Source organism: Haematobia irritans, chromosome 3 (assembly GCF_050003625.1).
Source record: "Haematobia irritans isolate KBUSLIRL chromosome 3, ASM5000362v1, whole genome shotgun sequence".
NCBI lineage: Eukaryota > Metazoa > Arthropoda > Insecta > Diptera > Muscidae > Haematobia > Haematobia irritans.
This window is the reverse complement of record NC_134399.1, coordinates 91923936-91938295: the sequence shown is the minus strand read 5'-3', so window position 1 is coordinate 91938295 and position 14360 is coordinate 91923936. Positions and strand designations below refer to the sequence as shown.

Below are 14360 nucleotides of genomic sequence, written 5' to 3'. Positions count from 1 at the left end.
TATTTCTCCTCTGCTGATCTCTCTTCTCTACCTTTTCCCCTATATCATATTTATAAATAAATATTGTTAATTGTACATTGAAAACTGAAACCTCCACTTGTTATTTTTTGTTCCTTTTCCGGTTGGGTTTCACTCCATCAAACGCTTTGTTTATTATTTCTCATTACTTTGAGAAATAATAAACCCAAGCACACACACACACACAACCTTATACAGTCCACTCATCTCATACAGGGGATTTCATCTACCACATTGATTCTCCACTGTCATCTGTCACAATCCCCCCACAAACCTGTGCATGGTCCTTCGAGCCGGATCTGAACCAGCGACCTTCGAGCCGGATCTGAACCAGCGACCGCAGCCGTTCATTGGTAACATATCGAAATCCACAACACCATCCACAACAAAGTAAACAAACAAATTACCATCTCTATCTACTCAGTTGAAAGATCGCCGGTAAGTGATACGTCACAAAATTATATAGAAAAGAACATAAACGTAAGCAAACACAAAAAACGGGGAAAATACGCGAGTTAAAAAGTTTAAAATTCGTTAAAAATTCGGGTAAATTTCGTGTTAAAATCAGGTAAATTTTCGTAAAAATACTTTGAAATTAGTAAAAAAAAAAAAAAGTAGAAATCGCACAAAGAAGGTAAACTATTGTCCAAAACTTTATAAAATTTGTTAAAAGTGTGAAAATAATTGGGAGAAAAGGCTAAAAAGAACGGTAAAAATCATTTAAAATCCCAAGAATAGAGGGAAAAGTGAACAAAAATCTTTAAAATTGATACAAAGTTGGGTAAAATTGTAAAAATAGCGTAGAGAAGCTCCTATGACTTGTTTCAAATGCAACGAAACAAGTTAAAAATGTACAGAGAAACTTCTAAAGTTGGTTTACGGTGATTAAAATAGTCAAATTATTGATATTCCGGATAAAATTGGCGAAAAACTTCTCTAAAAAACAAGGAGAAGAAGAGAAAAATCGAAAAAAAACCGCAATTTGTGTTTGCAAACGTATGTATGTATATATATATATATATATATATATATGTATTTTAACTAAAATTGAAGTGCAAATCAAAATTACAAGAACAAATTGGTGTAAAAGTGTGAAAAAAGTGTGACTTCCATTGCTGTCCGTCCGTCCAACGGTCCAAAAACGGTAAAAATTTGTTGTAAAAATTTCATAAAAATCGAAAAAACAGAAAAAATTGAACCTTTTTGATGCATATTCGTGTATAGTTGTTTGTATGTCATATATGCATTGGTTCAACGAACTGGTATGAAGTGAAAAAAAAAAAAAAGAAAGAAAACCAAGAAGAAGATCAGGAAAATTAACAAATAATTTTCGTTTTGCTTTCAACGGTTTGCATAACATTAGCTATCGTGAAAATTCCCATTTTTTATGAAATAAACGCGTTTGTGCTAAAACATTAACATTTCATCGGTAAAAATAAATTTCTCGTATTGTTCATGTCATCCAATTTGTATTTGTGATCATATGTGAATAAAATCCACAAAGAATATTACACATATGATAGAGTGACAATCAGTCAGCTGTGTCAGTGTTACCGTATCACCCCCGCTTCAATTAGCGAAGTCACACACCAAGTTACACCTAACGCACCTAAATGAATGCGCAGCGTATGATCATATGATAATTTCGATTAAATTAAATTCAATTAATATTTTGGTTTTTGATTAAAAAAGTGAATGTAATTAAAACAAATAAGTTAAATATTGGAAAATTTGCCCATTTCACTATATTTTGTTTACAAAAACAACATCTTTTGCTAAAATATTAATAAATTAATATATAATAATTCATATTGAATTACGAGCGTACTTAACCAAAACATCAAATTGATCATACATTTTGCATTCACACCGACATAATTCAACACACAGCAACAAATATTTGCATAATAACCCATATAATCGTATTTGCACTTTAATACCATTGCACATTTTATCATTTTATATTGAACGTAGTAGTTATATGTACACGTATAAAAAACCATCAAACAGTGAATTATTCACCATTTACACAACAAATGCAATTCTGAAAATTTTATTTGAGTGCAAATTAATTCGGTACACCGCGGGAGAAAAAAAATCAGTTTTATGTCAAAAGTGATTAAATCAAAGTAGAGTACGCAAACACATACATCCATTTGTGTTTTACCGGGGTATAAAAACAAAAACGCGAATTTTTGGAAAAGTTATCTACACTCGAAAAAAACAAACCTATTACACTCAAGAAAATTTGTATATCATCGTAGAAGTTTCCTTACATTCATAAAGTAAATTTTGGTAAAGCGCTAATTCTCTTTGGTAAAACGCAAATTACTACACTTGCAAAAATTAGTATCAACAAAATTTTTTTTAAAAAAAATTCACGAAAATTACACTTACAGAAATTTGTCTTTAAATTCAAAAAGAAAATCCGCTACTGAAAATTTCGTGTTATCGACTCTCAAAACGTTATGCTAAAATTTGGAAAATGTAAATATACATAAAACTCGAATTTGTACACTCAGCAAAAAATTCTCCAAAATTTTTCTACACTTAAAATTTTAACTTGGAACATTTTTTACATTCCAAATTTTGTACACCCAGCAAAATTTTTTAAATTCTGCAAAGTTTTTATAAACTCAAAATTTTAACTTGCAATATTTTTTAAAATTTTTCCTACACTCGGGAAAAAATTATTTAAATTCTCGAAATTTTTCCTACACTCAAAAATTTTTTGTCTTGGAGTATATTTCTACATTCAAAATGTTATTTCCTTCAAAATATTGCAATACTAAAATTTGCTAAAAAATAAATAATAATAATCTCAAAAAATTACGACATAACATATTTTCAATTATATTTTCCGGAAAATTGTATCACGCTCGGGAAAATTTATAATCAGAAAAAAAAAAATCAAAAAATTATTGCACTCGAAAAAAAAAATCAATCTTTATTAAACTAAAAACTATTATTACACTCGGGAAAAGTGGGAAAACTTCGGAAATTTTCTAAAGTTGAAATAAAATACATATATGAAAATCTCTACAAATTCTTACACTCAGAAAATTAATTACGCTCGAAAACATTTTTTCGTTCCCCAAATACGAAGTGCACTCAAACAAAATTCTCAGATCAACTCATGCGACTGCGAATACACTCAAATTAATATTATCTCAACATATATGAACGAATCATAATAACAACAGGTAAATTTTTGAAATTATTGGTAATTTATGAATATTTACAACATAACAAGCGTCTCATAAGAAAAATTGTGAGAAATAAAATCGCAATTTTCACTTCTCGAATATTGAATTTATTAAAATTGGTAAACATATACAAGAAATCAAGCGGCTCATAAGAAAAAATTGTGAGAAATAAAATCGCAATTTTTCATTCCTCGAATATTTAAATTTGTTGAAAAGAGATATATACAAGAAAATAAGCGTCTCATAAGGAAAATTGTGATTCAGAACATCGCAATTTCCGCTCATCGAATATATTAACGAAATCACTCATCGAAACATTAAAACAAACTATCAACGAAAATACTCATTACGACATTAAAAAATAAACATCAATATATCTAAAAAGTGAAATTGCATCTCAAAGCCGAATTGGCTGATGAAACATATATATTATCTCTCTGTAACAATAATATCTCTTGCTCTCTGAATATTGCTATTAAATTGGCCTGTTGTGCTTTATCAAGATTTGAGGAAATTTTTGAACTTTTATTGAGTTATATGATTTTTTCGAAGAAAAATTGAACAAAGTCATATTTCTTTTGGATGAGTTCATTATATTTCTTCGTGACATTTATATTTCTCGCTCTGTGAAGCTTAAAATTATTTGGCCTGTGGCTTTACAAAAATTTGGAGGAATTTTTGAACTTTTATTGAAGATATATCATTTTTTTGAAACAAAATCTTGAAAGTCATATGTTTTCAGTGAGTTCAATATATTTCTCTTTGGAAATTACATTTCTCATTCTGTGAAGTTTACAATTATTTTATCTGTTTGCTACAAAGAGCTTGGTCGAATTTTGGACTTTGATTGCAGACTTATGATTTTCGATTCGAGAGGTTTGGAAAATCATAGTTCAGTGAATGTGTTCAATAGATTTCACCTGCTTAATAAAATCTTAATAAAATTTAATCTCGTCTCATAAACGAAAAAATCGAAATTTTGTCTCGTTCACGTTTTTTGGAAAAAAAAAGATTTTGTTATCGTGAAAAACTTGTTTTTCTTGAAATTTTAGGACAGTAATTTTACCGATTGAATTCTGTTTAAAAGTATCGATTGGAAGTCGAATTTATCAATTGCATCGCATTACATAAAGAACGCAACACTTTGGAATTTGTGGAAACACAATTAAAATTGTTTGAATTATATTTTCATTAGCTCAAATCAATTAAAATTGATTGATTATTTTTCTTTTCGCATATTTATCTTTTCAATTGATCTTTTGAACAATAAACTACTATATTTTCGCAACATTTGCAAATCCCGCTTATTAGTTTATTAGTTCTGGAGATAAATTTTCGCATAAAACACAACTAAAACGGTTAGAGGTTACCCACAAAACTTCATATTTGCAATTCCAAAAACCCATATATTTTTTCTCGCTATATTTCTGCAATTCCAATTCATTAATTTGATAAATTCAAGAAAACATTTTCTCGTTTGCAATCGATAATTTTCTGATACATTTTTTACGACAATGAATCCTACAAACAATCCTAATGAACTTTCATCAGGTCCTTCTGGATCAAATGCTTCCTCCAATTCTAACGCAGCAGTGGCTGCATCTCCCGCATATGATAGATTTCTTTTTGATTGCGAGTATTTAATACTTTTTTGCACGCAATTCGAACAATGCGATATTAGAGATCAAACGGACTCTGTATTGGAAGTTAAATTGGAAGACTTGGAGAAAAGATGGCAACAACTTCAGACTTCATATCAAAATATAATGCTATCGCCGAGTTCCACCGATCCGAAGGATATTAAAGCTAATGCAAAAATAAATTTCAATGCCAGTTCTGAGGCATATTACACCGCAAGGTCTCAAATCTTAGATATTCTCCGAATATCTGGAGGCCAAGCACGTCAAAATGCCAGACACAGCCTAGTTCCTGAATATATACCTCAGAATCAGAGTTCTATTCCCGCCTCTTCTCATAACTCTAACGACAGTTATATAAAAGTTCCTCCGTGTGACACCGAGGTGTTTAAAGGTGGATACGAGGAGTGGCCCTCGTTCCGTGATATGTTCACGGCAGTTTATGTAAATCATCCAAAATTGACCCCCGCTCAAAAACTTTATCATTTACGCAATAAGACCAGGGGCCCAGCTGGGGCTATAGTCAAGCGTTACACTTTGTGCGATGAAAATTTTAATATGGCATGGAACGCACTTAAAGCTCGGTATGAAAATAAACGTGTTTTAGTTGATAATCAATTAAAAATTCTTTTCAATATACCTGTGGCAAATGTTGAAAACAGCGAATCAATTCAAAAAATTCAGTCCACGGTCAATGATTGTTTATGTACTCTTCGATCTCTTAACGTCGAAGTTGACGGATGGGATCCCATTCTCATATATTTAATTTCCACAAAATTACCAGATGAAACTCTCTCTTTATGGGAACAATCCCTCAGATCACATCGAGATCTGCCTACGTGGAATCAGCTGGACGAATTTTTGATAAATAGATTCTAAGTTGTAGAACGCATCTCGAGCATAAAGTGCACAAAGCAGCAAAATAATGTTACACATCAAAATTCAAATAAATATGATCAACGCAATCCCATCTCATCTCAGGGCTCTGGCAAAATACAAACATATCTCTCTCAAGAAAAACTCACAGCTACTTGTTTACTTTGTGAGACCAACCATTCTTTACGAACGTGTCCGAAATTTCGTCAACTTACTGCACAACAGCGTGTAGACTTTGTCTATAAAAATAAGATTTGCAGTAACTGCTTATCAAGTTCCCATCTCAAACCTAATTGTAAAAGTACAAACACTTGTATAATTTGTCACAAACCGCACCACAGTTTGATTCATATACGAACTAAATACAACGAAAATACAAGTGAAAATTCAAATACTCAAGAAAATAGAAGCGAAAGCCAGAATCATCAAAAGCCCAATATACACAATTTATCCTCACAGAAGGAACAACCATCTACATCAAAGCAAAATAATTCTTCTCATATCCAAGCCAACTTTTCATCGAATAATGATATGATTTTACTCCGAACTGCATTAGTGCAGATTGAACATAATGGAGAATTGTTCACGATTAGAGCTCTTATAGATCCGGGTTCTCAACGAACATTTATTTCAAAACGAATTCAAACCCGTTTACAACTTCCGACTACTAAGTCAAATTTTGAAATATCTGGAATTGGTGGCCAGCGTCAAACATCTGACAAACAATGTCAATTGTCCATAGTGTCAAAGAAACATGAAATACGATTCTCAGTTTCTGCCATTGTTTTGCCGCAAGTGACAAAACGTCTTCCTGCCGTTTCGTTTGAAATACCAAATAATTCAGAATTGGAAAATTTAGAGTTGGCAGATCCATATTTCAACAAATCTTCGCAAATTGATTTGGTTCTGGGTAATGATTCCGAACGTTTTATTAATATTGAAGGAATCAAGAAAAATATTTGTGGCGAAACTTCAGCCTATAATACGATATTTGGCTGGGTTCTCAGTGGTCCAATGCGGACTGAAACAATACATTCATTCTCCGTAAATGTTCATGAATTCGAAGAATCCTCTATTAACGAAATGCTAAGAAAATTTTGGGAACAAGAAGAAGTTCCTACATCCCATCTCGTCTCAGCTGCTGATGCGTTCTGTGAAGAATATTACAGAAAAACTACAACTCGTTTACCCGATGGTCGTTACATGGTACGACTTCCTTTTAAGGAAGAATTTTCTGATTCATTGTACTTGGGTCCTTCTAGATATATGGCTTTGGCTCAGTACAATCGTATGGAACGAAATCTTTCCAAAGATTCTGAATTAAGAACACAGTACCATGATGTTCTGAACGAATATATTGCGCTTGATCACGCGGAAGAAACGTCTTCGCGCGAAATTTCTTTTGATGATAAATTTAATTCATTTTACTTGCCACATCACGCTGTGGTACGACCAGAACATAAGTCCACAAAGGTTCGAATTGTTTTTAATGCGTCCCGAAAAACGAAATCAGGCTATTCTCTTAACGATATATTACACACCGGTCCCACATTACAATCTGATCTAACTTCTGTTATTCTAAATTGGCGGAAATATCAGTATGTTTTCTGCGGGGATATTCAAAAAATGTACAGACAGATTCTTGTACACCCCCATGATAGACCGTATCAACGAATTTTATTCAAACCCTCCGATAATAACTCTATTAAAGATTATCAACTCAAAACAGTAACTTTTGGCATTAATTGCGCGCCATTCCTGGCTATACGTACTCTTTTACAACTGGCATCTGATGTCCAAGCAACTCATCCCATAGTAGCTCGAATACTTAAACACGAAACATATGTTGACGACATTTTATCGGGCGGGTTTTCTATTCAGGAAGCTTTGAAGGCTCGAAATGATCTAATTGATATTTTAAAGAATGCCGGTTTTCCTCTGAAGAAGATCATTGCTAATGATCCACAATTACTCGCTCATATTCCGCCTCAGGACTTATACGATTCTGAATTTTTACGCTTCCATGAGTCAAGTTCTACAAAAACCTTGGGTATAAAGTGGAACGCGTTGTCAGATTCGTTTACTTACTCAATAAATCCAATACAGTCTGGACAGACTATGACGAAAAGAATGGTTTTATCGTCCATTGCCCAATTATTTGATCCCGCGGGATGGATAGCACCGGTTATTATTCGGGCAAAAATATTAATGCAACAATTGTGGCTAGAAGGAATTGGATGGGATGACAATCTTGGTCCAGAGTCACAATCGACTTGGAATAGGCTCGTATTCGATTTCCCTCACATTAATTCTATCTCTATATCAAGATGGATTCAATGTTGTCCTACTGATACTTTAGAAATCCACGGGTTTTCAGATTCGTCTCAGGCTGCATATTGTGCCTGTGTTTATTTGCGATGCCAGACTAATAAATCAGTTGTGTTTTCTAATTTACTGGTTGCTAAAAGCAAAGTCGCTCCTCTCAAACCTGTATGTTTGCCAAGATTGGAACTTAATGGTGCATTTCTTTTAGCTAAACTCGTCAATTATGTCACTTCGACCTTTGATTTCAAAATAAGCTCCATTACTTTATGGACTGACTCTTCAATTGTCCTTGGTTGGCTTTCGAAACCACCTTGGACCTGGGAGACGTACATTGCGAATAGGACCTCACAAATTCACGAGTTAGTTCCTGGTAGCAATTGGCGACATGTCCCAACTCAGGATAATCCAGCAGATCTCGGTACTAGGGGTTGCCGACCTCAAGATTTAACACCTAATTCTTTATGGTTTAATGGTCCAAAATGGCTAACTCAACCACACTCAACGTGGCCTAAAAGAAATCCATTGGTTGCACCAGAATTAGGAAAGCGAGTAAATGTGCAAACTTATCATAGTACAAATGACGATAATGATATTTTACTCAGATTTTCGTCTTACAATCGCGCATTGCGAGTTATATCCTACATGTTTCGTTTTTATAACAATTGCCTAAGTCGACGGAGATCGACAATAAAAATGTCGAATCCATTTCTTACTCATAAAGAAGTTGCATTTGTTAAGTCACGTTTAATTATATTGTCGCAAAAGAAATTTTACCCTGATGAATATTCTAATCTTCTTGAATCGAAACCAATTAATGATAAAAGCCAATTAAAATGTTTGAATCCATTTCTTTCTCATGAAAATATAATGCGAGTGAATGGAAGACTCGCCGATTCATCGCTACCATACAACGAGCGATTTCCTATTATTCTCTCGGGGAACTCACGTTTCAGTCACTTATACTTATTAAATTTGCATCAATTATTAGCTCATGCCGATTGTACACTTATGTGCAGAATGGTACAGACAGAATTTTATATATCCCGTTTAAAACCGCGAGTAAAGGCTATAATTCATAAATGCCGAACATGTGTTATATTTAAACAAAAGTCTTGTAGCCAGATAATGGCTCCCCTTCCATCTGTGCGATGTGAACTATCCCCTCCTTTCAATATCACCGGGGTCGATTTCGCAGGGCCTTTTGAGCTGAAAAGTTCCACTCTAAAAAGGGCTCCGATAATAAAAAGCTACGTTTCAATTTTCGTTTGTTTCACCACGAAAGCTATCCACTTAGAACCCTGTTCAGAATTATCGTCTCTAGCCTTTGAGGCTGCATTTACACGATTCGTCGGGAGGCGGGGGCTACCCCATAGGGTTGTTTCCGATAATGGAAGAAATTTTATTGGTGCAAGCCGAAAATTACTAAAAGAATTTTCTGCTTTTGTTAAATCCACCGCCAGTGACATATCTCAAAAATATTCAACCCATGGCTTTGAGTGGCAATTTATCCCACCGCATGCCCCGCATATGGGCGGATTATGGGAATCGGCAGTGAAAAGTTTTAAACATCATTTTAAAAGAATTGCTGGTGCCCATAAATTCACATTCGAACAATTTGCTACAATTCTCGCTAGGATTGAAGGAATCCTAAATTCACGTCCCATATCTGCCGTTTCTGAAGATCCATCAGATTTGACAGCTCTTACTCCGGGTCACTTTTTAAAAGGATCACCAATTATGTCTTTCCCTGAAACCCCATCTCAAAACTTATCTCTTCTCAATAGATGGACAAAGTTAAAGGCTCTGCATCATCAATTTGCTATTAGATGGAAAGAGGATTATCTAAAATCTCTACACAAACGATATAAGTGGAAAAATTCAGGTCCCAATTTAAAGATTGGCGATTTGGTTGTCGTAATGGACGATTTGTTACCACCTAGCGACTGGCGCTTGGGTAGAATCGTAAATACTCATCATGGTTCCGACAATAATATTCGAGTTGCGGATATCAAAGTTGCTTCTGGAATTATCACTCGTCCCATCGTGAAATTATGTTACTTACCGCTCTTAGACCAAACCTCTCCTGAATCAACCTCTTAAATCTTACCTTTTCACATTCCTTCCTCTCATATAATCATTTCATACATCATCCTTCCCATTATCCCATACTAAAGTCCATTCCATTTACAGATCACTAACTCAAAATGTCCCACCATCAAGTTTATGACTGCGGCATCTGCAAGGAAAGACATTCTTTGCGGGATTGCCCAATTTTTATAATGATGCCTGTGGCGGATAGAAGGGTGACGGTTCGGACCTATAATTACTGCATGAACTGTTTGGCAAAAAGCCACACAGTAGAACGGTGCAGTTCCCCAGCGACCTGTCGCAAGTGCGGCTATCAGCATCACACTATGCTACACCCACAAATAGCGAGGACGCCATCCGCAACTTCACCAGCCTACTACACGCCTAGGGAGAGGAACACGACGACACGCCAAACAACATTAAGAAACAATACCACTACGAGACGAGTAATAATCAAGGGAAGACAAAACAATGCAACAACTCAACACACAAGAAGGCCCATCAGATGGTTCACGAAGAACCCTATACCGCAACCACCAACTACAAAAAGAAGACAGCCACGACAACCCACATCACAACATGCTCACACCAACAGCAAAATTAAGAAGAGACGCTCCAACCAACGTCCCAAGCGTAACCAACACATTCTGGCCGAAGCTATAAAGTCCATTGCAACCGTGCTTTGCAAATCGAATTTTGCATAAGTGCAAGGCCGGGGGCATGGACAAACTTCATAGTTTGCCAAACATTTTTATGAATTTTATAACTTGTATATCCTGAATTGTTATGAATTTGAATTGTATAATAATGAATTTGATTATATTGTAATTATCGAGTTTTATGAATTTCTCAATTTTGAATTGCTATTACTAAAAAGTCGCTGAATTGATATCGATAACGCCTATTGTGAATAGTAGCTTCATAAAATTTAGTACAATAAGCTATCCATTCCGTAAAATCCTTACTTTCTTTCACTTCTTCTCTAACTACCCGACGGTAAGCATTGTATTTCTCCTCTGCTGATCTCTCTTCTCTACCTTTTCCCCTATATCATATATCATATATTATAAATAAATATTGTTAATTGTACATTGAAAACTGAAAACTCCACTTGTTATTTTTTGTTCCTTTTCCGGTTGGGTTTCACTCCATCAAACGCTTTGTTTATTATTTCTCATTACTTTGAGAAATAATAAACCCAAGCACACACACACACACAACCTTATACAGTCCACTCATCTCATACAGGGGATTTCATCTACCACATTGATTCTCCACTGTCATCTGTCACAATCCCCCCACAAACCTGTGCAAGAAGTTTTTCATATAAAAATGTCAATTTTTTTAGGTTTTGGGTGGATTTTTCAATTTTTTGGGGGTGGTCACGAATTAAAGTCCTTTTCGCTCTAGGACGCATATTTAAGGAGATATGGGCAAAAGAAGTTTTTCATATAAAAATTTCAATTTTTGTAGGTTTTGGGTGGATTTTTCAATTTTTTGGGGGTGGTCACGAATTAAAGTCCTTTTCGCTCTAGGACGCATATTTAAGGAGATATGGGCAAAAGAAGTTTTTCATAAAAAAATTTCAATTTTTTTAGGTTTTGGGTGGATTTTTCAATTTTTTGGGGGTGGTCACGAATTAAAGTCCTTTTCGCTCTAGGACGCATATTTAAGGAGATATGGGCAAAAGAAGTTTTTCATATAAAAATGTCAATTTTTTTAGGTTTTGGGTGGATTTTTCAATTTTTTGGGGGTGGTCACGAATTAAAGTCCTTTTCGCTCTAGGACGCATATTTAAGGAGATATGGGCAAAAGAAGTTTTTCATATAAAAATTTCAATTTTTTTAGGTTTTGGGTGGATTTTTCAATTTTTTGGGGGTGGTCACGAATTAAAGTCCTTTTCGCTCTAGGACGCATATTTAAGGAGATATGGGCAAAAGAAGTTTTTCATATAAAAATTTCAATTTTTTTAGGTTTTGGGTGGATTTTTAAATTTTTTGGGGGTGGTCACGAATTAAAGTCCTTTTCGCTCTAGGACGCATATTTAAGGAGATATGGGCAAAAGAAGTTTTTCATATAAAAATTTCAATTTTTGTAGGTTTTGGGTGGATTTTTCAATTTTTTGGGGGTGGTCACGAATTAAAGTCCTTTTCGCTCTAGGACGCATATTTAAGGAGATATGGGCAAAAGAAGTTTTTCATATAAAAATTTCATTTTTTTTAGGTTTTGGGTGGATTTTTCAATTTTTTGGGGTTGGTCACGAATTAAAGTCCTTTTCGCTCTAGGACGCATATTTAAGGAGATATGGGCAAAAGAAGTTTTTCATATAAAAATTTAAATTTTTTTAGGTTTAGGGTGGATTTTTCAATTTTTTTGGGGTGGTCACGAATTAAAGTCCTTTTCGCTCTAGGACGCATATTTAAGGAGATATGGGCAAAATAAGTTTTTCATATAAAAATTTCAATTTTTTTAGGTTTTGGGTGGATTTTTCAATTTTTTGGGGGTGGTCACGAATTAAAGTCCTTTTCGCTCTAGGACGCATATTTAAGGAGATATGGGCAAAAGAAGTTTTTCATATAAAAATTTAAATTTTTGTAGGTTTTCGGTGGATTTTTCAATTTTTTGGGGGTGGTCACGAATTAAAGTCCTTTTCGCTCTAGGACGCATATTTAAGGAGATATGGCCAAAAAAATTTTTCATATAAAAATTTCAATTTTTGTAGGTTTTGGGTGGATTTTTCAATTTTTTGGGGGTGGTCACGAATTAAAGTCCTTTTCGCTCTAGGACGCATATTTAAGGAGATATGGGCAAAAGAAGTTTTTCATATAAAAATTTCAATTTTTGTAGGTTTTGGGCGGATTTTTCAATTTTTTGGGGGTGGTCACGAATTAAAGTCCTTTTCGCTCTAGGACGCATATTTAAGGAGATATGGGCAAAAGAAGTTTTTCATATAAAAATTTCAATTTTTTTAGGTTTTGGGTGGATTTTTCAATTTTTTGGGGGTGGTCACGAATTAAAGTCCTTTTCGCTCTAGGACGCATATTTAAGGAGATATGGGCAAAAGAAGTTTTTCATATAAAAATGTCAATTTTTTTAGGTTTTGGGTGGATTTTTAAATTTTTTGGGGGTTGTCACGAATTAAAGTCCTTTTCGCTCTAGGACGCATATTTAAGGAGATATGGGCAAAAGAAGTTTTTCATATTAAAATTTCAATTTTTTTAGGTTTTGGGTGGATTTTTCAATTTTTTGGGGGTGGTCACGAATTAAAGTCCTTTTCGCTCTAGGACGCATATTTAAGGAGATATGGGCAAAAGAAGTTTTTCATATAAAAATTTCAATTTTTGTAGGTTTTGGGTGGATTTTTCAATTTTTTGGGGGTGGTCACGAATTAAAGTCCTTTTCGCTCTAGGACGCATATTTAAGGAGATATGGGCAAAAGAAGTTTTTCATATAAAAATTTAAATTTTTTTAGGTTTTGCGTGGATTTTTCAATTTTTTGGGGGTGGTCACGAATTAAAGTCCTTTTCGCTCTAGGACGCATATTTAAGGAGATATGGGCAAAAGAAGTTTTTCATATAAAAATGTCAATTTTTGTAGGTTTTGGGTGGATTTTTCAATTTTTTGGGGGTGGTCACGAATTAAAGTCCTTTTCGCTCTAGGACGCATATTTAAGGAGATATGGGCAAAAGAAGTTTTTCATATAAAAATTTCAATTTTTGTAGGTTTTGGGTGGGTTTTTCAATTTTTTGGGGTGGTCACGAATTAAAGCCCTTTTCGCTCTAGGACGCATATTTAAGGAGATATGGGCAAAAGAAGTTTTTCATATAAAAATTTCAATTTTTGTAGGTTTTGGGTGGATTTTTCAATTTTTTGGGGGTGGTCACGAATTAAAGTCCTTTTCGCTCTAGGACGCATATTTAAGGAGATATGGGCAAAAGAAGTTTTTCATATAAAAATTTCAATTTTTTTAGGTTTTGGGTGGATTTTTCAATTTTTTGGGGGTGGTCACGAATTAAAGTCCTTTTCGCTCTAGGACGCATATTTAAGGAGATATGGGCAAAAGAAGTTTTTCATATAAAAATGTCAATTTTTTTAGGTTTTGGGTGGATTTTTCAATTTTTTGGGGGTGGTCACGAATTAAAGTCCTTTTCGCTCTAGGACGCATATTTAAGGAGATATGGGCAAAAGAAGTTTTTCATATAAAAATTTA

General features: G+C 34.1%; 1 protein-coding gene across 1 annotated transcript; it reads left to right on the top strand.

Moving 5' to 3' along the window:
• Positions 1–4738: 4738 nt before the first annotated feature.
• LOC142231068 (uncharacterized) lies at positions 4739–10162 on the top strand. The gene is made up of 2 exons (XM_075301687.1): positions 4739–5551; positions 5843–10162. Exons 1-2 carry the CDS (start codon positions 4739–4741, stop codon positions 10160–10162), a joined length of 5133 nt encoding a protein of 1710 aa, XP_075157802.1.
• Positions 10163–14360: the final 4198 nt, after the last annotated feature.

What these genes read in the sequence shown, in the direction of transcription:
- LOC142231068 (XM_075301687.1), top strand. Translation starts at nt 4,739, where the DNA reads ATGAATCCTACAAACAATCCTAATGAACTTTCATCAGGTCCTTCTGGA. An exon ending in TTCAAAAAATTCAGTCCACG is followed by an intron (nt 5,552 to 5,842) that starts GTCAATGATTGT and finishes ATCTCATCTCAG; the next exon opens with GGCTCTGGCAAAATACAAAC.